Here is a 27,466-nt window from a genome sequence, read left to right as displayed (position 1 = left end):
ATTTTCAACTTTCAAAGTGAATAGAAACAGAGAAAGGGCATTCATAGTGAACAAATGATGAGCCCCTTACATAGTCAATATGATTCCTTTGTCAATACTGCTTTAAAACAAGCAATGACAACTTGTTACTTCTGGGGGAAATTATGAGTATTTATTATTATTTATACACACAGATTCTATTCACTTTGACCACATAGAAAACATATTTGTCTGACTGAAATCAGCTGTTATTAGCATAGATATAGGATGAATCTGTTGTGTGGTAATTAACAGCTAAACAATAGACGTATATCAATGTGGGAATAGGGTTTAATGAGGCACTATGAAAGGCTGAGAAAATAGATTTAAACACAATAATAACATGTTCCAGATAATCTAATAAACCTCGTCACTGTAAGTGAACACAGCAGCGACCACCACACTGATCAGTACAGTCACATGTAAACAGAGTCTGACTCATCATGAGGTTGTGGCAACATTTCTCACATTCAGAGTTCAACTAAACCATCACGGTTTGCACCCGTCATTAACTACATCATAACATGGCTTCTATGGGGCCAGAGCTGCTGGAAAGGGAACGTTAACCATTTCTTCCATTGGAAGTAGTCTTTAGAGATTCTATCTGACAGTTATTGAAGGAAGCAAACCGTCTCACAGGTACCTTTATGTTTACATTACTGCACCGGAACACTCTGCTTTAGTATGCGTAGCTATACAACCAGACATGAGTCCATTACATTTGTCAAATACTTGAGATGCGCTTGATTTAGTTTGCCCGGTACACAGGAACCAATGGACTAATCAGAAAAGTGCCAACTCCAAAAGGTAAATCAAGCGCAGCTCAACTATGTTTAAGAATCTAACTCTGATCAGGCCCCGTATTTACAAAGCAGTTTTGTCTTTTAAATCCTGGATCAGCTGTCCTTCTCTGAGACGCTTTGTGAATACGGGCCCCTGGGTGTCAGAGGGACGTTGTCTTTAATCTCTTATGGCAATACATTTCATGGCTACTGCTTCTCATTAGATAATACACTGACATCAGGGCCTGTACTCATAAAGCGTCTCAGAGTTCTGATCCAGGATCAGGTCCTTGTCTAATGCAATCTTTTTCAATATGATTTAAAAAGGCTAAACTGATCCCAGATCAGCACTAGGATCTGGTCCTCTCTAGTATTTATTATTATCTAAACGGCTAAACTGACCCCAGATCAGTACTCTGACATGACGCTTTATGAACACTGGCCCAGACATTCACACATACAGTAAGTCTCCATTACATCTGTCCATCTCCATATTGACAGGGGAAGCCCAGCGTTGTCCGGGTTTGGCCGGGGTACGCCGTCATTGTAAATAAGAGTTTGTCCTTAACTGACTTGCCTAGTTAAATAAATGTTTAAAAAAATAATAATAAGTGTTTTAAATAATCACATCGCCATACTGATACGTATGTTATGTTCTTACAGCTTCTATCCATGTATTTAGGATTCATTGTAGTTGACACAGCCCATAACGCACAGCGTTCTGCTGCGACTACGTGTTGTTATAATAGTCCTCATCACCACTACACGGTTCTGACTTGATCTGGTCCGCTGTGAGTTGGAGGTAGTTCTGTCCCTGACCTGTGGTCCTGGTGCACACGTACCACTCCTTCATGTTGGACACCGCCGGAGGCAGCGAGAGCCTGGAGGAGGAGCAGTTAGTCCGTGAAGCTACGTAATCCTGGGAACTACGTTTCCCAAGAATCCCTGTGAATGACAGGTCTATGGGTTCGGAGGTAGGAGAGGACTTGAGTGCGTTGAGGTGGATCTTCATGTGTTTTCTGAGGGAGCTGGGGTGTGTGTAGGACTTGAAGCAGCCGTGGGACTTGCAGTCGTACGGTTTGGCGCTGGTGTGGACCTGCGAGTGCTTCTTACGGTCACTGCTGTTGGCAAATTTCCGCAGGCAGCCGGGGAACTCACACTGAAATGGCTTCTCACCTAGAAAGAGGTGAAAGATGTTATGGGGAGGAAACAGAATGTCACATGATATCAGTCACAGGACTAAACATCTTCAACACAACATACAAGCTCCACCCTACTGTGTAGACCATGCTCCATCTGTCAGCCTTGAGTTGATGTAGCTGCGTTAAATATGTCAAACAGTGTCCCTTTTCCACAGCTTGCTTCCCTGGACCGTCCCTTTAAAAGGTCCTTCACTTCTTGTCAATGGCCAAACCCCACCACACAGTGTAGTCTACTACTCCACAAACAGGCTACTTCCTGAATAGGACTGTGTGGAACATGTAAACATGATGACGTGTTCTGTCTGTCTGACAAGCAGTGACTAACCTACTGTATATAAATCAGAAATGTTGTCCCATTCTTTAGTTTTAGTACAGGCCCAATGACGCCAGGAGACGAAGGGTAGGCTCTTTGTTGGCATTCCCAGTGTCCTTTATGGAACATAATCTACATACCTGTATGCGTGCGCGTGTGAATCTTGAGGTTTTCTGACCGAGCGAACACTTTCCCGCAGTCTGGGAAAGTGCAGGAGAACGGTTTCTCCCCAGTGTGTACCCTGATGTGGTTTATTAGTTTATATTTGGCTTTAAACGCCTTTCCTTCTCTCAGGCATTCTTCCCACATACAAACATGGCTCAGGGGCTCGAGCCCAGCGACGTGCTCGGTGCTTACGTGGTCCACCAGCTCGTGCATGGAGCTGAAAGTTTGGTCGCATATCCTTTGTTTTGAAGTTCGGTCACGGTGCTCGTGGTCCGTCCATTTGCAGACCAGCTCGGGCTTTATCGGCCTGTTGTTGTTGGTGGAGTATTCCGCATAGGCGCCCGTGGAGGAAGCGCGCGGTGGAGGAGAAGCGATGTATGAGATCATGGAATTGTTATTGCGGAGCAGAGAGTGGCCATTGTGGCGATGGCGACCACCCGGCCGCTGCATGGTAGTAGAGACGGGCCTCGAGCTGGCTGTCTTGCCTTTCTCTGTCCTTTATGCTTCCTGCAGCTGCAGATAGAAACCGCGCTGATTTGGGGAAACCACGTTGATCTGAACGCGGTCCGCCCAGGTTTTGGACTACCGAGGAGCATGAGGCATATTCTCTAAATTGTCCGTAAACCCGGTTAGAACCAGGTGGTCCGTCCCCACATAGTTGTAAGAAAAACTGGCAGATCTATGACTGTATCCCAATGGTGTAAAATGGCGTCCTCTCTTCATCACCTCTTCCTCAGCTCAGGCGGCACTGATCTGAAAAACACAAGAAAGCAATATGGCGGATGAAGGTGATTTATTTCCTCACTCAAGACTTTTCAGATCAGTGGATTCGAAGGAAAGGAGATGAGAATATACTCGTAATTATTGAGATGCGCCCCCCAGTGGTAAGCACGAGGACGCTCGCCAAGTGAACATCTGTGGCATCTATAGGCCGGGCCCACATATTCATAATGTCAATGCCCTCTATAGCCTACCATGAGAAGCCAGCCAGGCTTACTTCAAATGTAATCAATTTTGGCTGATGTGTTTTTTTCGCCCCAGATTAGCAAAAATAAACGTTGTTTTCTTTTCCCACCTTTGGTTTTGTTATAAACTATATCCTTTCTATCTAAATAATTTGATAGTTGTGGCCACAACCATATATTTACAAAATGTAAAACGTGGAATTGTAAGAAATAAAACTTTTCCTTGGGCATTTGTCGCATAATTGAATTGACAGTACAATATCAAATATTTCATTTGCAGAATATCCACTTTTCATTCTATATATGGTTTAACACATTCAGTGGATAGTGAGGAACATGGGATGCTGAACATGTTCCAAAATTAAACGTCTTGAAGATTCTGCTTATAATTTGTAATCGGATTTCAAACATTTCCAATGCTATTTTGGTCCTCTAACTGTTTTCTTGTATTTTCCTCTGAGCCTCTAACAGGACAGGGTTAATGTTTTCTGTTTCCACAGAGACACTGAAAGGTTGTTTTTTCCCTCCAACCCCAGAGCTGCAGGGCTGCCTTTGAACTCGACTCACTCCTGTGGTGTGGCCAGCGGGACAAAAGAGGTAGGGCCGTGCGTAACTGTAACCATGGAGCAATGGAACTTTCTTCAGGGTCATTCTTCTCCTTGCTGTAAGTCCATCTTATTCACTTTAAACATAAATATCCTTGGGGTTTTTATTTAGGCCTAACGAAATTGGATGGCTGAGGTGCATCAGTTAAAACAGATTTAAGCTTTGAGCTGCCATAACATATGGTTAGCTTGCAAAATGTATTAAACGCTTGTGTGTGTGTGTGTGTGTGTGTGTGTGTGTTTGTGTGAGTGAAAATATATACTTTCCACACAACTGAATGCATATTTTTCCCCATCACTATTCAGCATTCAAGCAACGTAAAGGAAGTGACTAGTTTCACTTTCAAGATTTCACCAACATTTGTTATTTTCCCGTTAAGACTTTCCATAGTAATAAAACATGGGCGGAGCAAGCATCGATTAGTCACGAGAGGCTTGCCTGTAATTGGTGGAATGGCTGGGATCGGGATGAGCTGCAGTGGCCAATTAGAGTGCGTTTGGTGAACACCCGGGGTTCTGTAAAAAGGGGAGGTAAGAAGTGCCCATTGAAGACCCTGGGATAAGCATTTTCACGTTGTAGTGAACAGTCATACTTACAAACAGCATTCTGGAGATACACCACAAGATCTTTATTAATTACCTGGCACATTCCTGTCGAGACTCCTGCTAAACTATCCATTCACAGCTTGGGGAAGTTCTTTCTCCTTGGGGTGCTTAGGAATTATCTGGAATATTTTTTTCCAGCAAGATATTGAGTCCTCATTTGAGAAAAAAACATATTTTTATTTAGAGCTTTTGAACACTTCTTCAACCGCTTTCTACGCACGCCTACAGTTTAAATATTTACTTTGCGCATCGTTCCATTCAGCCCAGGCTCGTGCTGTGATGCTGTTGGAGGGAGGTCACCAGCAATCAGGCACAGGGGTCAGTGCGAGCGCGTTCCAAAGGCACCACTCAGCGCATTCACCAGTCGAGATGCAGGAGAGAGACCCCAGCTTTATGGAGTCGGTCCACATCGCCACCCAGGGTCCCGGGTATGGCCCATCCTATGCGAACTCCACACGGGACTTTATCCTGCGCAACCGGGGATTCGGAGACTCTTCCCCTGCCAGCGATCAGCACTCTCTCCTCAGAACTATGGCTGGGTCTCTCCATCAGTCACACGTAGAGGGCCAGGGCCACGGGCATGGACACCTCCTCTTTCCTGGAATGCATGACCAGCACCACGGCTCTGCTAACGTGCTGGGCGGCCGGTTGGGACTACCAGGGGAGGTATTCGGGAGAGCGGACCAGTATCACCATGTTTCCGGTCCAAGGAGCGACCCTTACGGACAATATGGGGCCATGGGTCACAACATGGGCATGGCAGCTCACCACCATCATCACCCAGCCGCGTTCTTCCGCTTCATGCGGCAGCAGTGCATCAAACAAGAGTTGATCTGCAAGTGGATAGATCCGGACCAGCCCGGCGGGGCGAGCCGGTGCTGTGGCAAGACCTACGGCACCATGCACGAGCTGGTTACGCACGTCTCCGTGGAGCACGTCGGTGGGCCCGAGCAGAGTAGCCACACTTGCTTCTGGGAAGAGTGCCCGCGCGAGAACAAATCGTTCAAGGCCAAATACAAACTGGTGAATCATATTCGGGTGCACACTGGAGAGAAGCCTTTCGCGTGCCCGTTCCCCGCGTGCAGCAAGGTCTTTGCGCGCTCTGAGAACTTAAAGATACACAAGAGAACGCACACAGGTAATTTAAAACGAAATATAGCCTCATTATTGTTATGTTGTGTTACTTTTTATATATTGTTTTACTTTAGTTTATTTGGTCAATATTTTCTTAACTCTTCTTGAACTGCACTGTTTGGTTAAGGGCTTGTAAGTAAGCATTTCACGGTAAGGTCTACACTTGTTGTATTCAGCATTTCACGGTAAAGTCTACATTTGTTGTATGTGACAAATAAAGTTTGATTTGATGTCTGCAGGTTGAATATCTCATGGATATAAACGTCAGTTTTAGATATCTGATTTGAGTTTTATATGGAGTGAGGTTGTTTAGAAAGTTTATAGGTAAATGTCCCCAGGCTGGTGTACTGCCTGTGTCCTTCAAAAATAATCCATAACTCTCCCATGTTTTTATTTGTTTATGTGCTTTGGGTTTTATCGGCAGGGCCTATAACTAAATCGTATCAGACATTTGAAAACAATTGTGACTGTATTTAAACCAACAAACACGTTTAAACTAATCTCCTCATTCTGTTCTCTTCCAGGGGAGAAACCGTTCATGTGTGATTTCTTCGGCTGCGACAGACGCTTCGCCAACAGCAGTGACCGCAAGAAACACCTGCACGTTCACACGTCTGACAAGCCCTATCTGTGCAAGAAGTGTGTCAAGTCCTACACACACCCCAGCTCTCTGAGAAAACATATGAAGGTCAGTGTTCTCTGCCAAAATATACTTCTCCTGGACACCTTTGTTCTGTGACAAATGAGACTTTTGTGCCGAAATTGTGGTCATCTGAGAGTGTTTTTTGACAGATGAGTTTTTATTTATTTTAGGTGCATGATTCATTGTCAGTAGCAGACACTTCGCCCGGAGCCAGCAGCGGGTATGAGTCCTCGACGCCCCCGAGTTTAGTGTCCCCTGCCTCGGAGACACAGAGCAACATGTCCCCGGACTCTGCGGTCCTCGGTAGCGGACACAGCAACCTCTCGTCCAACTTCAGTGAGTGGTATGTCTGAGGACCACACTCAAGACTAACGGGAAAACGATGGCAAAAAATGAAGGAAAAACAGGCAAAAAATACAATGAGCATCTGACTGGCCTAAATGGACGCTTTACGCGCGATTGAAATATGAATCAATAACGTTGCACTAAAACATTGGAAGCCAAAGAAGAAAATGTCTTATGTAAAATAACAAACGTTATCTTTCTTTCGATGGTTGTTTAATTATCAGTATTATGATTCTCATATCAGTCTTTCGCTGTCATTTTGAGATTGCTTATTTTTATAGTTGATTTGGAGTTTGAGACTGAACATTAAATATTTAAAAATATTTTAAATAAGTGCCAAAGTTAACCTTAGTTTAATTGTGCACATTTTTTTTATTGTTGTTTTGCTGTAAGTCCATTATGTTTCGAAACTTGTTAATAAAATGAATCTGATGTTTAAAATGCCTGTCTTAAATCCTTTTTTAATTCGTGTCTCTCTGTAAATGTTTTGCATTAAAACGGTTCCCCCCACCAACAAGTATGATATGGAATTTATACAAGTCTAAATTGTATATGTACCCTACTGATATGTAAGATAATAAATTACATGTATGCATAAATTATCATGGGTCTTCTGTTCAGAATCATCAATTCAATGATTCATTATTTATGTGGAGCTCCAATAGGGTTTTTAAAGCAATGACTTAATCCTTAATATGGCTGGACAACTTGGATTGATCACCACCACCTATTGTTTATGAGAAATACAACTTGTTTTGTTATTTCATGTTTGTTCGGTTTTTTTAAAATGGTCATTGAAATGAGACCCCTTTAGTTTATTAATTCGACCATTTTAAAAACAAACAACACGAGTAAAATCAGCGAGGAGAACAAAGTCTGGAGCTGTGTTCGAATACCCATGCTAACATACCGTCTACTACAGACTCAATTTACGTCGCAAATAGTGTGGTTAGTATGAGTATTCTAACACAGCTCCAGTCATTTCTTACAGGTTGGAGTTTACACGGCCTGCTGTATTCTGTTTTTATTCCTGTCATTGCACTGGACAATAACGAGAGACTATACAGCAGGAAAGGACGGTAAAAGAGTCGGGGAAAGAAGGCTATAGGCTAACCCAAATAAACCCGGATATAGACCTAATTCCATCATTTCAGTTTTTATAGATTTTTTCCCATTTCCAGAGAATAATGAAGATACATTGATATTGTACATGACTGTATTCTACTGTATGACACTAAAATGACATTTTGAAAATATAGGAATAATGGATTTCTTCTAGGCTTATCTCTGTAAAAGTCCACAAATTCCAAATGTCACTCGAAATGCCTACTATGTTGATAATACTTAACATCATTGTTGTTCATATCATTTCAAAAGGTAAGAAAACAGGTGAGAAGATGAGAAAACAGATGGACAAATAAGTAAGACGAGACTTGCATTATAAAACTAGGTTACTGTATGATCCATTAAATGGAAATCCATTGAAACCCCTCGAGCTCTACGGACGTCCTTCTACGTCCGGTGACTCCATTTGATTGGAAGACGGAGCATACGCCCCTGTCATACGTCACTACGACGCTCCCCTCACCGGGACAGACATGGCGGCGTACATGATCACTTCAACCCTGCAAAGAGTTGTGCTTGTTGCTAAGGTGAGCTGTCAGTTATTGCAACCTTAATCTTGTAGCTAGTTATTTCAAATTCACGAAGAGCTCTTTCAGAACCGAAACACCCGAAAATCTATGCTTTTAATGCAAGTCTCTAGCACCACACAATCGGACATCTGTTCGCTAGCCTGCCTAGCTAGCAAGTCCGTCTGTCACTCACCCTTCTCTCCAGCCGTCTCTCTTCTTTTGACTTTTGTAAGATGTAAGCATTCTCTTCTCTATCTGACATTTAAATGTTGTATTTTGCGGTATAAATGTTTAATTTATATTCGTATTAGAGAATGTACAGCTTCGTCCATTCCTCCTCTGTCAATGTCAAAGCGTCCAAACCGTTAGCATCTTGCTAATAAATTGTTACACTTCATAACACAATCCTGAACTGGTTGAACCTTCACCACATGACTAAATGTAACCGTCTTTGAATGAAAAACCGTCCTTGAATGTAACGTTGTGACCTGAACAGCTATCGTATATCGGGATATGCCTTCTTTCCAACTCAGCAATTATGGGCGCTGTTGGTGTAATAGAAACACAGCTGCCATCACGTTTAACCTTCACCTCTTTGTGATGTTCGGCATGTGCCCATTATAAAGAATAGCGAAGAGTGGTGTTTCTGATGTTTGCGTGTGGTACTATAACGTTCATGTTTCTGAAATGTTTCCCTGCAGCATGCCTCTTTCCAGTCCAGATGCTGTGTGGTGTCCAGTCGAGTACGGTACTCCACTGTTTATGATTCCAATGAGAAGGTAACATATGATTCACAGGGTGCAGGGCTGTCACAATGATGCATGGAAGGATAGGAGCAATGATCCCTCAATTTTTGGGGGGCACTGAGCACATTTCAGGTCTTGTGAGTGGAAACTTGAAAGTTGTGAGAATGTTGTGCAACTTCCGGCGAGCGTTTACAGTGAACAGAGGCTGTACCCTTACACTTTTAGACAGATAGGCTATTGGAGCATAATGTAGGCCTACCAATGGAGCAAATCCCATAACATTTAAACATGCAAATAGCTTTTGAAATATAGTCTACAGGGGATTGAAAGACAGCTCGTGGGCTACTCTCCCGCCAATAGAATTCTACTCCGTTGTGTTCTGGCTCTGCCTACAACATCACAGACTCAGTCTTGCAAAGTTAGATTTGTTTTGGCTTGTTGCATTGAAAAGGGGCTGATATAATGTTGATTCGATCACAGAAAAAGCTTTTTCCTTTGTAAATTATTGAGACCCCTTGACTTTTTCCACATTTTGTTACATTACAGAAGTATTCTAAATTGATTAAATCGTCCCCCCCTCATCAATATACACACACTACCCCATAATGACAAAGCAAAAACAGGTTTTTAGAATTTTAGAATATAAAAAACTGAAATCACATTTACATACATACACTACTGGTCAAACGTTTTACAACACCACCTCATTCAAGGGTTTTCTTTATTTTTGACAATTATCTACATTGTAGAATAATATTGAAGACAAACTATGAAATAACACATGTAATCATGTAGTAATCAAAAAAAGTGTTAAATAAATATATTTGAGATTCTTAAAAGTAGCCACCCTTTGCCTTGATGACAGCTTTGCACACTCTTGGCATTCTCTCAACCAGGTTCATGAGGTAGTCACCTGGAATGCATTTCAATGAACAGGTTTGCCTTCTTAAAAGTTAATTTGTGGAATTTCTTATCTTAATGCGTTTGAGCCAGTCAGTTATGTTGTGACAAGGTATGGGTGGTATTGTCATCGAGGCAAAGGGTGGCTATTTGAAGAATCTCTCAGTCCCTGCCACTGAAAAACATCCCCACAGCATGATGCTGCCACCACCATGCTTCACCGTTGGGATGGTGCCAGGTCTCCTCCAGAAGTGATGCTTGACATTCAGGCCAAAGAGTTCAATCTTGGTTTCATCAGACCAGAGAATCTTCTTTCTCATGGTCTGAAAGTCTTTAGGTGCCTTTTGTTAAACTCCAAGCGGGCTGTCATGTGCCTTTTACTGAGGAGTGGCTTCTGTCTGGCCACTCTACCATAAAGGCCTAATTGGTAGAGTGCTGCAAAGATGGTTGTCCTTCCAGAAGGTTCTCCCATCTCCACAGAGGAACTCTAGAGCTCTGTCAGAGTGACCATCGGGTTCTTAGTCACCTCCCTGACCAAGGCCCTTCTCCCCCGATTGATCAGTTTGGCCGGGTGGCCAGATCTAGGAAGAGTCTTGGAGGGTCCAAACATCTTCCATTTTAAGAATGATGGAGGCCTCTATGTTCTTGGGGACCTTCAATGCTGCAGAAATGTTTTGGTAACCCTTCCCCAGATCTGTGCCTCGACACAATCCTGTCTCGGAGCTCTACGGACAATTCCTTCAACTTCATTGCTTGGTTTTTGCTCTGACATGAACTGTCAACTGTGGGACCTTATATAGACAGGTGTGTGCCTTTCCAAATCATGTCCAATCAATTGAATTTACCACAGGTGAACTCCAATCAAGTTGTAGAAACATCTCGAGGATGATCAATGTAAACAGGATGCACCTGAGCTCAATTTCAAGTCTCATAGCGAAGAGTCTGAATACTTCTAAGTTATTTGTTTTTTATTTTTTATAAATTTGCAAACATTTCTAAAAACCTTTTTTCATTGTGTCATTATGGGGCATTGTGTGTAGATGCTGAGTATTTTTTAAAATCTTATTTAATCCATTTTAGAATAAGGCTGTAACGTAACAAAATGTGGAAAAAGTCAAGGGGTCTGAATACTTTCCGAAGGCACTGTAGTGCAAACTAATGGGGTGAACTCAGTGAAGTTCAGTCTCTTGCGTCGCGCGGCATTTCTTCTGCGCCTGGAGGAGGTGCAGTATAGAGGGAACATTGGATAGAAGTAGTATGGCTCACTGGGTGCAGGGTTGTCACATGATGCAAGGAAGGATAGGAGTAGTTCTGTATTGAAATTAAAAACAGTACTTTGTGTTGACAGACCTCTGATTTAAAAACAGTACTTTGTGTTGACAGACCTCTGTAAAAAGTTGTGTGTAAAAACGTAGACCCGATTTAAAAACATAGTGTTATATGTTCCTCGATTTAAAAACAGTACTTTGTGTTGACAGACCTCTGATTTAAAAACAGTACTTGTGTTGACAGACCTCTGATTTAAAAACAGTACTTTGTGTTGACAGACCTCTGATTTAAAAACAGTACTTTGTGTTGACAGACCTCTGATTTAAAAACAGTACTTTGTGTTGACAGACCTCTGATTTAAAAACAGTACTTTGTGTTGACAGACCTCTGATTTAAAAACAGTACTTTGTCATGACTTGCGGAGGTTTGTCAACATGAACCTGAGTAACAGAATGTATTTTATTTGTTGCTTGCAGAGTATTATCTTTTCTCTCTCTAAATGTTACAAGGGGAAACCTTCATTTCCCTCCGTCCCCAATATAAACATGTCACATCCTCCTAGCTTTGTTCTTTGATCTTCAAACCGCCATGCCAACCTTGCCTCTGGCCATAGTGTTTAGCAGTAGGACTGGCAGGGGGTTGAGCTGTGAGTAGGGGGGTAAGAGGGGACAGAGGAAAGACACTCCATTTAATAAGGTGTTCAGACCAGAGGAATGGAAAGACTGACAGAACCAGACGCTTTCACTTACTGGGTTTCTACGTCTTTACTGGCACACACACACACACACACACACACACACACACACACACACACACACACAGGAGCAAATGATTTGTTGTGACAACGAGTTCTCAAACTAATGTCTTTCTTCCCTTTCACCCTACTAGACCTTTGATAAGATCCTTATTGCAAACAGAGGAGAGATCGCCTGCAGGGTAAGACTGTGTGCTATGTTAACTAAGCATCACTGGTTCTCAGGTTAAAAGCCAGAGACAGGATGAAAGCCCTCCTGAGCTATACCGTGTCACATCTTTCTACTGCGCCTATAGCAGCTCTCTAGCAGCTCTCTAGCAGCTCTATAGCAGCTCTATAGCACCTAGTAAACATTAGAGACAATTATTATTGATGTATTGAATAAAAGTTGATAACACGTCGTCTTTGCCTCTGGCAGGTGATGAAAACATGTAAGAAGATGGGAATCAAAACAGTGGCGGTGCACAGTGATGTCGATGCCAGCGCGGTAAGTCTGTCTGGTCTGTAGAGTTGGTGTGAGTAGGGGATGTTGATACCAGTCTGTCTGGTCTGTAGAGTTGGTGTGAGTAGGGGATGTTGATGCCAGTCTGTCTGGTCTGTAGAGTTGGTGTGAGTAGGGGATGTTGATCCCAGTCTGTCTGGTCTGTAGAGTTGGTGTGAGTAGGGGATGTTGATGCCAGTCTGTCTGGTCTGTAGAGTTGGTGTGAGTAGGGGATGTTGATCCCAGTCTGTCTGGTCTGTAGAGTTGGTGTGAGTAGGGGATGTTGATACCAGTCTGTCTGGTCTGTAGAGTTGGTGTGAGTAGGGGATGTTGATACCAGTCTGTCTGGTCTGTAGAGTTGGTGTGAGTAGGGGATGTTGATACCAGTCTGTCTGGTCTGTAGAGTTGGTGTGAGTAGGGGATGTTGATACCAGTCTGTCTGGTCTGTAGAGTTGGTGTGAGTAGGGGATGTTGATACCAGTCTGTCTGGTCTGTAGAGTTGGTGTGAGTAGGGGATGTTGATCCCAGTCTGTCTGGTCTGTAGAGTTGGTGTGAGTAGGGGATGTTGATGCCAGTCTGTCTGGTCTGTAGAGTTGGTGTGTAGGAGATGCTCCTCTATTGGCCAGATGGGTGGGTAGACATGATTGTTTATTGGGCTTCTCTAGTTGCCAAGGTGACTAACATTCCAAAACGTTAACGTTGACCAGGACACAGGGGGTCGATGGGGGACTGTTGAGTACCCACCAAAACGTTGACCAGGACACAGGGGGTCGATGGGGGACTGTTGAGTACCCACCAAAACGTTGACCAGGACACAGGGGGTCGATGGGGGACTGTTGAGTACCCACCAAAACGTTGACCAGGACACGGGGGGTCGATGGGGGACTGTTTAGTACCCACCAAAACGTTGACCAGGACACAGGGGGTCGATGGGGGACTGTTGAGTACCCACCAAAACGTTGACCAGGACACGGGGTCGATGGGGGACTGTTGAGTACCCACCAAAACGTTGACCAGGACACAGGGGGTCGATGGGGGACTGTTGAGTACCCACCAAAACGTTGACCAGGACACAGGGGGTCGATGGGGGACTGTTGAGTACCCACCAAAACGTTGACCAGGACACAGGGGGTCGATGGGGGACTGTTTAGTACCCACCATAACATTGACCAGGACACAGGGGGTCGATGGGGGACTGTTGAGTACCCACCAAAACGTTGACCAGGACACAGGGGGTCAATGGGGGACTGTTGAGTACCCACCAAAACGTTAACGTTGACCAGGACACAGGGGGTAGATGGGGGACTGTTGAGTACCCACCAAAACGTTGACCAGGACACCGGGGTAGATGGGGGACTGTTTAGTACCCACCATAACATTGACCAGGACACAGGGGGTAGATGGGGGACTGTTGAGTACCCACCAAAATGTGCTCTGGAGTCTCTACGGTGTATGTTAATATTGTTGTATGTCAATGGACCAGATGTATGTCAATGTAAGGACTGAAGAACGGCCCGTAAGATGGACCAGATGTATGTCAATGTAAGGGACGAAGGACGGCCTGTAAGATGGAGCAGATGTATGTCAATGTAAGGACTGAAGGACGGCCTGTAAGATGGAGCAGATGTATGTCAATGTAAGGACTGAAGGACGGCCTGTAAGATGGACCAGATGTATGTCAATGTAAGGACTGAAGGACGGCCTGTAAGATGGAGCAGATGTATGTCAATGTAAGGGACGAAGGACGGCCTGTAAGATGGACCAGATGTATGTCAATGTAAGGACTGAAGAACGGCCTGTAAGATGGAGCAGATGTATGTCAATGTAAGGACTGAAGAACGGCCTGTAAGATGGACCAGATGTATGTCAATGTAAGGGACGAAGGACGGCCTGTAAGATGGACCAGATGTATGTCAATGTAAGGACTGAAGGACGGCCTGTAAGATGGACCAGATGTATGTCAATGTAAGGACTGAAGGACGGCCTGTAAGATGGAGCAGATGTATGTCAATGTAAGGGACGAAGGACGGCCTGTAAGATGGACCAGATGTATGTCAATGTAAGGACTGAAGAACGGCCTGTAAGATGGAGCAGATGTATGTCAATGTAAGGACTGAAGAACGGCCTGTAAGATGGACCAGATGTATGTCAATGTAAGGGACGAAGGACGGCCTGTAAGATGGACCAGATGTATGTCAATGTAAGGACTGAAGGACGGCCTGTAAGATGGACCAGATGTATGTCAATGTAAGGACTGATGGACGGCCTGTAAGATGGACCAGATGTATGTCAATGTAAGGACTGAAGGACGGCCTGTAAGATGGAGCAGATGTATGTCAATGTAAGGACTGAAGGACGGCCTGTAAGATGGACCAGATGTATGTCAATGTAAGGACTGAAGGACGGCCTGTAAGATGGACCAGATGTATGTCAATGTAAGGACTGAAGGACGGCCTGTAAGATGGAGCAGGTAATAGTGAAGTCCCATTGACCTGTGGATGTGTTGGACAGGTTGTGAAGTGGTGTTTAGCTGTGGTGTTTAGCTGTGGAGCAGACATGATGCCTCCCTTAGCACTTCTTTGTTAAGAGACGCAGGGAACCAACTGGCCTATAACCCCCTTCCCACCCCCCGATATACACACACACACACACACTCCTTCTGCCACCTTGTTGATCCAGATGTTGATGTTAATCCCGTGGAATGTGTCCTGGTGGTGACAGTGTCTGTCACTCAATCTGCTGAGGGTCTGGCTCCATGGGGGGGGGGACAGGGACGGGGACGGGGGCTGGTGTGAGATTTAGAAGATGATATGGCTGCCTGGCCTTGATGTTGTGTTTTCAAAATACCACTCTCACCCAATGAATCATTTCTTCCTTGTTTTACAACCTGTTTAATTTAACAGAAAATATCTGTCAGATGAATGGACCACAGTTGATGCTTTGGCTAGCTTGTCCTCTTGAATATTTAGTTATTTAAAATGATGCTACATAGATTTTCTATAATTTTAGCCAGTGGTTTTGAAAGTAGCGCTCGATCCAAAACGTCATCCATTTGGTGTGATACGTTGGGTCCTGCCAAAAAAAATCAGTGATTAAGATCCCGTTCTGTCTGTGGTAGCGCCGGTGTCTGTAGCGCCCGCCGGTGTCTGTAGCGCCCGCCGGTGTCTGTAGCGCCCGCCGGTGTCTGTAGCGCCCGCCGGTGTCTGTAGCGCCCGCCGGTGTCTGTAGCGCCCGCCGGTGTCTGTGGCAGCGCCGGTGTGTGTCTGTAGCAGAGCCGGTGTGTGTCTGCGGCAGTGAGCTGCGTGTGTACCATATGATTGAGGCTTGCCCCATTTGAATAAATACTTGTTTCTCTCTGTACCACCTCAGGTCCATGTGAAGATGAATAAATACTTGTTTCTCTCTGTACCACCTCAGGTCCATGTGAAGATGAATAAATACTTGTTTCTCTCTGTACCACCTCAGGTCCATGTGAAGATGAATAAATACTTGTTTCTCTCTGTACCACCTCAGGTCCATGTGAAGATGAATAAATACTTGTTTCTCTCTGTACCACCTCAGGTCCATGTGAAGATGAATAAATACTTGTTTCTCTCTGTACCACCTCAGGTCCATGTGAAGATGAATAAATACTTGTTTCTCTCTGTACCACCTCAGGTCCATGTGAAGATGAATAAATACTTGTTTCTCTCTGTACCACCTCAGGTCCATGTGAAGATGAATAAATACTTGTTTCTCTCTGTGCCACCTCAGGTCCATGTGAAGATGAATAAATACTTGTTTCTCTCTGTGCCACCTCAGGTCCATTTGAAGATGAATAAATACTTGTTTCTCTCTGTGCCACCTCAGGTCCATGTGAAGATGAATAAATACTTGTTTCTCTCTGTGCCACCTCAGGTCCATGTGAAGATGAATAAATACTTGTTTCTCTCTGTACCACCTCAGGTCCATGTGAAGATGAATAAATACTTGTTTCTCTCTGTGCCACCTCAGGTCCATGTGAAGATGAATAAATACTTGTTTCTCTCTGTGCCACCTCAGGTCCATGTGAAGATGAATAAATACTTGTTTCTCTCTGTACCACCTCAGGTCCATGTGAAGATGAATAAATACTTGTTTCTCTCTGTGCCACCTCAGGTCCATGTGAAGATGAATAAATACTTGTTTCTCTCTGTACCACCTCAGGTCCATGTGAAGATGAATAAATACTTGTTTCTCTCTGTGCCACCTCAGGTCCATGTGAAGATGAATAAATACTTGTTTCTCTCTGTGCCACCTCAGGTCCATGTGAAGTTGAATAAATACTTGTTTCTCTCTGTGCCACCTCAGGTCCATGTGAAGATGAATAAATACTTGTTTCTCTCTGTGCCACCTCAGGTCCATGTGAAGATGAATAAATACTTGTTTCTCTCTGTACCACCTCAGGTCCATGTGAAGTTGAATAAATACTTGTTTCTCTCTGTGCCACCTCAGGTCCATGTGAAGATGGCTGACGAGGCAGTGTGTGTAGGCCCCGCCCCCACCAACAAGAGCTACCTCAACATGGACGCCATCATGGGCGCCATCAGGAAGACTGGATCCCAGGCCGTGAGATTTACCACACACACACATAACACACACATCAACATTTGAACACACACACACGGTTGTGTTTGCTGATGTGTTTTAAAACCTTTCTTTTCTCTTCTGTCTCTGAAGGTGCATCCAGGCTACGGCTTTCTGTCTGAAAATAAAGAGTTTGCCAAGAGACTGGTGAGTAGTGCTGGGATTTCCAACTGTTGGGAACACACACACCTCTCTATATACCCTCTGTTTCCCTTATCAACAGCTTCAGGACCCCTGGAAGTTAATTTTATTAAGGGTGTGATTCTCCGGGTCAAAACCTGATATGAAAACTTAACACACAGACGCCAAAAGGCTCACTTCATGATAAGAACATGTAACATCTTTCAAATTATTTAAAGTAATTTACTTAAAGAAAAATGTTTTGGCAGTTATACCTCCACATTACATGGCCCCATCGTCCTGCAGACAGACACAAGACTTGACAACGTAAATAAAGGTGAAATAAATTAAAGTCCCCTGTGAAGTTTAGCTGATGACACACATTGAACCATGCCGTTATGCAAGGCTGTGTTAGTACGGCAAATCTAAAACTCACCTAGTTCCACAGGAAAATAACCCACATATTTACCTCATGGTTAACCAAGTACCTCTCCCGCCATCATTCAATGTCCTACAAAAACCCAGACATCTCTCCCTCCCATTGAATGCATTCAGTTGAACAACTTACTAGGTGTAGCCCTTCTTCCTGTCCGTTGTGCCGTATCATGCAAGGCACCCGACGGTGGCACCCGACGGTGGCACCACCCGACGGTGGGCCATAGTACATTCAAGCTAATCCCACAGCTAAATGGCATATTTTCCTTCATTGGAACTAAAACATTTCGTACCCACTCCCATGATTTGAATCAACCCCAATGCCCAGTATCCCCCATTCCTCATGTGTTGCCCTGGAACAAGGCTCTTGCTCTGTATGTGAGTGGGCCGTCCACTAGGCCGTCCACTAGGCTGTCCACTGCCTTATGGGAGCCTGCTGTGGAAATGGAGATGTCATTACATTAGCAACTCAATGGGCCTCCCCCTCCTGTAACAGTGGGTGAAGAGTTAGTGCCAGATTTACGCATTGCAAAACGCTCTGGGGGCGATGGGGGGGGGCAAGGTCCGTATGCCTCTGGGCTCGGGGTAAAGCTGGGGGGGGGGAGATTAGGGTAAAGGTTCTGTTAGCATGAGAAAGAACCTCAGGCTGAATAGAGCTGAAGGGATACGGGGGATGGATGGAGTATAGTATAATGTATTGTCCCTCAATGCGTCGGTGGATCCCTCCCATTTCAAAATAAATGTCTAATTATTTTTGGACTCTGCAGATGAACACAAGCATTTCACACTTGTGTTGAGCACTCTAGGACACATGCACCCACTAAACTCAGGGGTCCGATTACACCTCTTATTGGTGGAGACTCATTTGTTTGCGCCTGGCAGAATGGCGTGTGGTGCTCTGCTCACTAGTGTGTTAAGAACAGCCGTTTGGACGTGAGAGGATGAGGGAGTTCTGAAAAGGCTTAGCCAGGTTGATTGTGATTTAAATAGTGAGATGGTACCAGAGGAGGGAGGGAGGATAGATGTTTGTCATTGTGTGTCTACATTTAGAGCAGCTCGGTCCTGCCCACCCCAGGTCTATGTTTGGTAATAATCAAAGCTTGATGATGACTTGGTTATTGGAATCAGCGTTACAAACCAAAACATGCACCTGGGGGAGGGGCCCCAGGACTGAGTTGGGGAAACACTGATTTAGAGGATGATAGGTTGTGTGTTTTTCTTTGTCCTCGTCTACAGGACAGATGTTTGTTGTTGTTGAACGCTGAAACCTGAACTAAAAACCTATTTTTTTTTTTCTTTTTATATATACTTTTTTATTTTGGATCCTGCGGCTCCGTTGGGCTAAGTTGCTGTGAGCGCTGCTATCGGTCTCAAGACAGAAAGCCCAGCTAGCCTTGCTGGCCGCTATTGAATGTTTCCAGCGCTGCTATCGGTCTCAAGACAGAAAGCCCAGCTAGCCTTGCTGGCCGCTATTGAATGTTTCCAGCGCTGCTATCGGTCTCAAGACAGAAAGCCCAGCTAGCCTTGCTGGCCGCTATTGAATGTTTCCAGCGCTGCTATCGGTCTCAAGACAGAAAGCCCAGCTAGCCTAGCTGGCCGCTTTTGAATGTTTCCAGCGCTGCTATCGGTCTCAAGACAGAAAGCCCAGTTAGCCTTGCTGGCCGCTTTTGAATGTTTCCAGCGCTGCTATCGGTCTCAAGACAGAAAGCCCAGCTAGCCTTGCTGGCCGCTATTGAATGTTTCCAGCGCTGCTATCGGTCTCAAGACAGAAAGCCCAGTTAGCCTAGCTGGCCGCTTTTGAATGTTTCCAGCGCTGCTATCGGTCTCAAGACAGAAAGCCCAGTTAGCCTAGCTGGCCGCTTTTGAATGTTTCCAGCGCTGCTATCGGTCTCAAGACAGAAAGCCCAGTTAGCCTAGCTGGCCGCTTTTGAATGTTTCCAGCGCTGCAGGAGCTGTGTTTACTTTGCTTTGTTCCGGGACAATGTGGACCGCGCTGACTTTCAATGTAGCAACTGCTTGTTTGCTGAAGACTACAGGAGCAAAGTAGCTACTCTTAGCAAGCAAGTAGCAAACCTACACAAGCTACTGGGGAACCCACGCCCGCCTACTTTTTCATTTTCTTCCACCCCATTAGCCGGACGCTGCTTTGTTCTAGTGGAAGTTTCGCTGCCGTGTAGGCTCTCCACAGCCGACAGGCCGGTGCTCGGCAGGGTTCCATCCCCGAAGGGGTCTCCCTCTTCCCTGGAGAACGGAGTTCTCGACCCAACCAACCAGCCACGGAGGTACATCACTCGCCGTGGAATTCAAAGAAGGCGTCCTCTGGCAACGGGGGTCTCCATGGAGATGTTGAGCCCAGAACTGACACAGACCAGAAACAGCTTTGCCGCCCTGGATCCAGAGGTTCCGGCGCCTTCTTCCTTGGGGGCTTCCCATTCAAGATCGGATCCAGAGGTACCTGCGCCTTTGTCCTCGGTCCTGTCTCCCTCTCCGGTGGCTCCTATCTCAGCTTCAGATCCTCGGAGCTCCCACCCTCAACAGACCCTGAGGCTGCCTGAGAGACCGGCCCATTCAACATCACCTGCTGTCACCATAGGCAGCACTATGGTGGGAAACATCTCGGTTCCCAAGGCAAAAACCCTGTGTTACCCAGGAGCAGGAGTACAGGACATAACAAGGCTGCTTCTGACTGTTCTACCACAGATGCCGGGAGCTGATGCTGTCGTAGTTCATGTGGGGTCAAACGACTTCAGGAGGGCTAGCTTGGAACATTTGAACATTTATTTTAAAGAACTGATTTTAGCATTAAGATTCCAAAAAAACGGCCAATCATTTCAGGTCCAGTACCATCGTTGGGCTGCAGGTGTGAAAGATTCAGCAGACTGCTGGCATTACACATCTGGCTAAAAGACTACTGTAGCTCTGCTGGAGTCACTTTTATTGATAACTTTGACACCTTCTGGAAACAGAAGATACTCTACAGGAATGACGGAGTCCATCCAAATCATCTTGTCTCCTGGACTCTGTCCAAGCATTTCAAGGCTGCGTTGAAACAATGACTGGTAAATGATCCAAGACCAGCTCAGTTAATCCCTACCATTGTTACAATGAGCCGTCATAATGCTGCATCAAATGTACATGATCCAAGACCAGCTCAGTTAATCCCTACCATTGTGACAATGAGTCGTCATAATGCTGCATCAAATGTACATGATCCAAGGGGCATTGGCAAACACAATGTTAGTCATTTAATTTATGTACCCCTAATTACACCGAATACTTCTGTTAATCCTACAGCTATTGTAAGCAGTAATCATAAGACTATAAACCAGAGTTACACTGTTAGCAGTGAGGCGGTGTCCTAGTAGGAAGACCACTTTGTGCATCTCACCCTGCACAATCAGCTCCAATGTAAATAACATGAGTAAGTCTACTTCTGACAAACTTCCCAGGAAAGCGTTAAAAACAATCAAGCAACCCAGGAAAGTGCCACAAAATAGCCCATATTAACATATATAGCCTAAGAAACAAGGTCCATGAAGTCAATAACTTGATTGTAACATTTTCTATTCTGACTATCTTTGAAACTCTACTTAGATAATACCTTTTGATACAGTGGTAGCAATACATGGTTATAACATCTACCGAAAAGATAGAAATGCCAACGGAGGCGGTGTTGCGGTCTATATTCAGAACCACATTCCTGTAAAGCTTAGAGACAATCTAATGTTATATACTATTGAGGTAATATGGCTACAGGTTCATCTGCCTCACCTAAAGCCCATTCTGGTGGGAAGCCGCTATAGACCACCAAGTGCTAACAGTCAGTATCTGGATAATATGTGTGAAATGCTTGATAATGTATGTGATATCAACAGAGAAGTATATTTTCTGGGTGACTTTAAATATTGATTGGCGATCATCAAGCTGCCCACTCAAGAATAACGTTTCCCAATCAGCCCAACTGATTGAGAAACGTACTGCAAATTAAGAAATCACGTGACTAAACTAAATTAAAAGAAACTACACTATGAAACAAAGATGAATGATAGTAAAAAGCTTTGGAGCACCTTAAATTACATTTTGGGGAAAAAAGCCAACTCGGCTCCATCGTTCATTGAATCCGATGGCTCACTCATCACAAAGCCCACTGATATTGCAAACTACTTTAAGGACGTTTTCATTGACAAGATAAGCAACCTTAGGGATGACATGCCAGCAACACTGGCTGACACTACACATCTAAGTATATGTGACCAAATTATGAAAGACAAATGTACTTTTGAATTCCGTAAAGTCGGTGTGGAGGAGGTGAAAATTATTGTGGGGTCTGACAAATTGTGTGTCCCACCGGGGTCTGACAATCTGGATGGAAAATTACTGAGGGTAATAGCAGACGATATTGCCACTCCTATTTGTCACATCTTCAATTTAAGCCTACTAGAAAGTGTGTGCCCTCAGGCCTGGAGGGAAGCTAAAGTCATTCCGCTACCCAAGAATAGTAAAACCCCCTTTACAGGCTTAAATAGCCGAACAATCAGCCTGTTACCAACCCTTAGTAAACTTCTGGGAAAAATTGTTTGACCAGATATAATGCTATTTCACGGTAAACAAATTGACAACAGATTTTCAGCACGCTTATAGGGAAGGACACTAAACAAGCACAGCACTTACACAAATGACTGATGATTGACTGAGAGAAATTTGTGATAAAATGATTGTGGGGGCTGTCTTGTTAGACTTCACTGCAGCTTTTGACATTATCGATTGTAGTCTGCTGCTGGAAAAACATGTGTGTTATGACTTTACACCCCCTGCTATAATGTGGATAAAGAGTTACTTGTCTAACAGAACACAGAGGGTGTTCTTTAATGGAAGCCTCTCAAACATAATCCAAATGGAATCAGGAATTCCCCAGGGAAGCTGTTTATGCCCCTTGCTTTTTAACATTTTTACTAACGACATGCCACTTACTTTGAGTAAAGCCAGAGTTTCTATGTATGCGGATGACTCAACACTATACACGTCAGCTACTACAGCGACTGAAATGACTGCAACACTTAACAAAGAGCTACAGTTAGTTTCAGAGTGGGTGGCAAGGAATAAGTTAGCCCGAAATGTTTCTAAAACTTAAAGCATTGTATTTGGGACAAAACATTCACTAAACCCTAAATCTCAACTAAATCTTGTAATAAATAAAGTTGAAATTGAACAAGTTGAGATGACTAAACTGCTTGGAGTAACCCTAGATTGTAAACTGTCATGGTCAAAACATATTGATACAGTACTAACTAAGATGGGGAGAAGTCTGTCCATAATAAAGTGATGCTCTGCCTTCATAACAACACTGTCAACAAGGCAGGTCCTACAGGCCCTAGTTTTGCCGCAACTTGACTACTGTTCAGTCGTGTGGTCAGGTGCCACAAAAAAGGAATTAGGAAAATTGAAATTGGCTCAGAACGGCAGCACGGCTGGCCCTTGGATGTACACAGAGAGCTAATGTTAATAATATGCATGTCAATCTCTTCTGGCTCAAAGTGGAGGAGAGATTGACTTCATCACTGCTTGTATTTGAGCGGTATTGACATGCTGAATACACCGAGCTGTCTGTCTAAACTACTGGCACACAGCTCGGACACCCATGCATGCCCCATAAGACATGCCACTATTCACAGTCCTCAAGTCCAGACTATGGGAGGTGCACAGTACTACATAGAGCCATGACTACATGGAACTCTATTCCACATCAAGTAACTGATGCAAGCAGTAAAATTATATTTAAAAACCAAATAAAAATACACCTTATGGGACAGCGGAACTGTGAAGCAACACAAACATAGGCACAGACATATGCACACACACATGAGAACATACACACACACACACAAATGGATTTAGTACTGTAGATATGGGGTAGTGGTGGAGTAGGGGCCTGAGGGCACACAGTGTGTTGTGAATGTATTGTAATGTTTTGAAAATGTTGCCTTAATTTTGCTTGACCACAGAACCCCTTGGCAGCAGCTAATAAGGATTCATAATAAATAAAAATAGGTTGTGTGTTTGTCATTGTGTGTCCTCGTCTAAAGGATGATTGGTTGGGTGTTTCTTTGTCATTACCATCTAAAAGATGGATAGCTTGTGTGTTTGTCATTGTCTGCCAAATAGTTTAGAAAGATGGAGTTGTATCAGTGCCTTCAGAAAGTATTCATACCCCTTGACTTATTCCACATTTTGTTGTTACAGCCTGAATTCAAAATGGATCATCTGCACACAATACCCCATAATGACATCACAATACCCCATAATGACAGTGAAAACATGTTTTTAGACATTTTTGCAAATATATTGAAAATTAAATGCAGATATTCATTGACATAAGTATTCACACCCCTTTGCTATGACATTCCAAATTGAGCTCAGGTGCATCCAATTTCCTTTGATCATCCTTGATGTCACTACAACTTGACTGGAGTCCACCTGTTTTCACCAGTTTGAACATGATTTAGAAATAAGCACACCTGTCTATATATGGTCCCACAGTTGACAGTGCATGTAAGAGCAGGAACTATACCCTGAAGTCCAGGGAACTGTCCGTAGAGCTCCAAGATATATGCCTCATCACAATTCTATCTGTGGAAGGGTATAAAACAAGTTCTAGAGTGTTGAAAGTTTCCAAGAGTGGTCTCCACCGTGGTCTCCATCATTGGGAAATTGAAAAATGATGGAACTACCCAGACTCTGCCTAGAGCTGGCCGTCTCAGCAAACTGAGCAACCGGGCAAGAAAGACCTTAGTCTGGGAGGTAACCAAGAACCCAATGACCACTCTGACAGAACTACAGAGTTCCTTGGCTGAGATGGGAGAACCTGCCAGAAGGACAATCGTCTTTACAGAACTTCACCAATCTGGGCTTTATGGGAGAGTGGTCAGACCGAAGCCACTACTGAGAAAAAGGCACATGACAGCACACCTGGAGTTTGCAAAAAGGCCTGTGAAAGACAGCATGAGGCAAACGGTTCCGTGGTCTGATCAGACTGAAATTGAACTCTTGGGCCTGAATGCAAAGCGCTATGTCTAGAGAACCAGGCACAGCTCATCACCCGTCTAACACCATCCCTACCGTGAAGCATGGTGGTGGCAGCATCATACTATGGGGATGCTTTTCAGTGGCAGGGACTGTCAGACTGGTAAGGATAGAGCGAACAATGAATGGAGCCAAATACAGGCCAATCCTTGACGAGAACCTGCTTCAGAGTGCAAACAACCTTAGACTGGGGTGAAGATTTATGTTCCAACAGGACAATGACCCCAAGCATACAGCCAAAGCAACACTGAAATGACTTCAGAACAAGAATGTTAAAGTCCTTGAGCGGCCCAGCAGAAGCCCAGACTTAAATCCCATTGAAAATCTGTGGAAAGACTTGAAGATTGCTGTTCCCCGGCGCTCCCCATCTAACTTAACAAAGCTTGAGAAAATCTGCAAGGAAAAATGGTAGAAAATCCCCAAATCCAGATGTGCAAAGCTGATCCAGACATCCCCAAGACGACTCAAAGCTGATCCAGACATCCCCACCAAAGGTGCTTCTACAAAATATTGACTCAGGTGTGAATACTTAGTGCCTTCAGAAATTATTAAAAGCTGAAATGTCTTGACTCAATAAGTAATCAACCCCTTTGTTATGGCAAGCCTAAATATGTACTGGAGTAACAATGTGCTTAACCAGTCCCATAATAAGTTGCATGGACTCTGTGTGCAATAATAGTGTGTACCTCATCTCTGTACCCAACTCATACAATTATCTGTAAGGTCCCTTCAGTCGAGCAAAGAATTTCAAACACAGATTTAACCACAAAGACCAGGGAGGTTTTCCAATGCCTCACAAAGAAGGGCACCTATTGGTAGATGGGTAAAAACAAAATAAGACATTAAATATTCCTTTCAGCATGGTGAAGTTGTTAGTTACACTTTAGATGGTGTCACTACAAAGATTCAGGCATCCCTCCTAACTCAGTTGCCGGAGAGGAAGGAAACTGCTCAGGGATTTCACTATGAGGCCAATGGTGACTTTAAAACAGTTAGAGTTTAATGGTTGTGATAGAACTGAGGATGGATCAACATTGTATACTCGACAATATTAACCTAAATGACAGAGTAAAAAGAAGGGAACCTGTACAAAATACATATTCTGAAACTGTTTGCAATAAGGCACTAAGGTAAAACAGCAAAAAATGAATACAAATTGATATGTTTGGGACAAATCCAATACATTACTGAGTGCCACTCTTCATACTTTCAAGCATGGTGGATGCTGCATCATTTTATGGGTAAGCTTGTCATCGGCAAGGACTATAGAGGTTTTTTTGGGTGATAAAAATAAACGGAATACAGCTAAGCACAGTCACAGTACTAGAGGAAAACCTGGTTCAGTCTGCTTTCCACCAGACACTGGGAGACGAATTCACCTTTCAGCAGGACAATAAACTAGAACACAAGGCCAAATCTACACTGGAGTTGCTTACCAAGAAGACATTGACTGTTCCTGACTCACACCCCTTCAGTCAGCTTGAAAATCTATGGCAAGACTTGAAAATGGCTGCCTAGCAATGATCAACAACCAACTTGGCAGAGCTTGAAGAATTTAGAGGTCTTATAGACTTACCCAGAAAAACTCACAGCTGTAATCACTGCCAAAGGTGCTTCTACAAAGTATTGACTCAGGGGTGTGAGTCTTTCAATAAATTGACTTATTGACTTGTGTGTTTTGTATTTCAATAAATTAGCAAAACATTTGAAAACATGTTTTCACTTTGTCATTACAGGATATTGTGTGTAGATGTGTTAATCCATTTTGAATTCAGGCTGTAACTCAACAAAATGCAGAGGGTTATGAATACTTTCCGAAGGCGCTGTATATATTGTTCAAACAGTGATCTGGAACCAGGATGGAGGAGTTGTAAATATTGTTCAAACAGTGATCTCTACAACCAAGTCAAAGTCTAACAAGGAAGCCTACTGATGAAATGAGAATGAAGGTACCTTTTGTGTAAAACTTAAATCATTTCACTAAAGTAGGGGTTTTGTTCTTCTGTTTTCTCTCTTCACCACTCTTCTCTTTGTCCTTCTCAGCTAAGCTTATTATTTACAAACAGCAGAATTATCTCTGGGTCGAGTCCCCCTCTTCTCCTTCTCTGCCTTTGTCCTGTGTGTCATGCTATGGGAACCAGGGCCTATTCACTTTAAGGGTGCTGAATTGGGAGTCATTGAGGGTGAATCTCCATACTAATAACAGGCCCTTAGGCTACGACCCAAATGGAACCCAATTCCCTATATAGTGCACTACTTTAGACCAGAGCCAAGTCAAAGGTGATGCACTTCATTGGGAATAGGTTGCCATTTGGGCTATAGCCTTACTGCCCTGCTGTAGGCCTGACGATGGGCCCTGAGGCTCTGCCACTGTGTGTCAGGCAGGAAGCAATATCCAACGGGCTCTATACAACACAAAGACAACGGGAGAGAGAGAGAGAACAAGCGCCCCTCTTCCCGTCCCTCTTTCTTTCCCTGTTTATATGCCCTAAGTACTGTCATGTTTCCAGGGGTAGTGGGTAATGTAGAAGGGGTAGATGTGACAGAAGACTAGGCCTCATCTATTACAGCCTGAAGGGGTTTGTGTTGAGTTCCCAAGACAGCACTGCTTTGACTGAAAATAAATGGCTGTGATGGGAGTCGGGTATGTTCGTCCTGTATCAT

The 27,466-nt window shown here is 44.0% G+C and overlaps 3 protein-coding genes across 3 annotated transcripts in view; 2 read left to right on the top strand and 1 right to left on the bottom strand.

Moving 5' to 3' along the window:
• Positions 1-125: 125 nt before the first annotated feature.
• Positions 126-3,271, bottom strand: LOC106575796 (zinc finger protein ZIC 5). Its single transcript, XM_014152483.2, has 2 exons — positions 2,456-3,271; positions 126-1,976 (listed from the first exon to the last, which is right to left on the bottom strand). Exons 1-2 carry the CDS (start codon positions 2,928-2,930, stop codon positions 1,531-1,533), a joined length of 921 nt encoding a protein of 306 aa, XP_014007958.1. The 5' UTR covers positions 2,931-3,271; the 3' UTR covers positions 126-1,530.
• A 916-nt stretch (positions 3,272-4,187) lies between these two features.
• LOC106575795 (zinc finger protein ZIC 2) lies at positions 4,188-7,292 on the top strand. The gene is made up of 3 exons (XM_014152482.2): positions 4,188-5,794; positions 6,315-6,478; positions 6,604-7,292. Exons 1-3 carry the CDS (start codon positions 4,936-4,938, stop codon positions 6,784-6,786), a joined length of 1,206 nt encoding a protein of 401 aa, XP_014007957.1. The 5' UTR covers positions 4,188-4,935; the 3' UTR covers positions 6,787-7,292.
• A 1,036-nt stretch (positions 7,293-8,328) lies between these two features.
• The window catches only part of LOC106593318 (propionyl-CoA carboxylase alpha chain, mitochondrial), a 58,677-nt gene continuing 39,539 nt past the window's right edge, over positions 8,329-27,466 (top strand). Inside the window, exons 1-6 of the mRNA XM_045699540.1 lie at positions 8,329-8,430; positions 9,114-9,191; positions 12,216-12,263; positions 12,500-12,568; positions 17,036-17,149; positions 17,261-17,314. Of these exons, the coding sequence (XP_045555496.1) occupies positions 8,377-8,430; positions 9,114-9,191; positions 12,216-12,263; positions 12,500-12,568; positions 17,036-17,149; positions 17,261-17,314 (417 nt within the window). The 5' untranslated portion in view covers positions 8,329-8,376. The remainder of the gene's footprint in view (positions 8,431-9,113; positions 9,192-12,215; positions 12,264-12,499; positions 12,569-17,035; positions 17,150-17,260; positions 17,315-27,466) is intronic.

Source organism: Salmo salar, chromosome ssa17, assembly GCF_905237065.1.
Source record: "Salmo salar chromosome ssa17, Ssal_v3.1, whole genome shotgun sequence".
Classification (NCBI taxonomy): Eukaryota; Metazoa; Chordata; class Actinopteri; order Salmoniformes; family Salmonidae; genus Salmo; species Salmo salar.
The sequence above is the reverse complement of the archived record's forward strand: the minus strand, read 5'-3'. Positions and strand labels throughout refer to the sequence as shown.

Excerpts from the sequence above, each read along its gene's own strand:
- LOC106575795 (XM_014152482.2), top strand. The coding sequence starts at position 4,936 with ATGCTGTTGGAGGGAGGTCACCAGCAATCAGGCACAGGGGTCAGTGCG. Across the intron at positions 5,795-6,314 it reads ACACAAGAGAACGCACACAG|GGGAGAAACCGTTCATGTGT; the intron begins GTAATTTAAAAC and ends GTTCTCTTCCAG. Across the intron at positions 6,479-6,603 it reads CTCTGAGAAAACATATGAAG|GTGCATGATTCATTGTCAGT; the intron begins GTCAGTGTTCTC and ends TATTTATTTTAG.
- LOC106575796 (XM_014152483.2), bottom strand. The coding sequence starts at position 2,930 with ATGCAGCGGCCGGGTGGTCGCCATCGCCACAATGGCCACTCTCTGCTC. Across the intron at positions 1,977-2,455 it reads TCACACGCGCACGCATACAG|GTGAGAAGCCATTTCAGTGT; the intron begins GTATGTAGATTA and ends ACCTCTTTCTAG.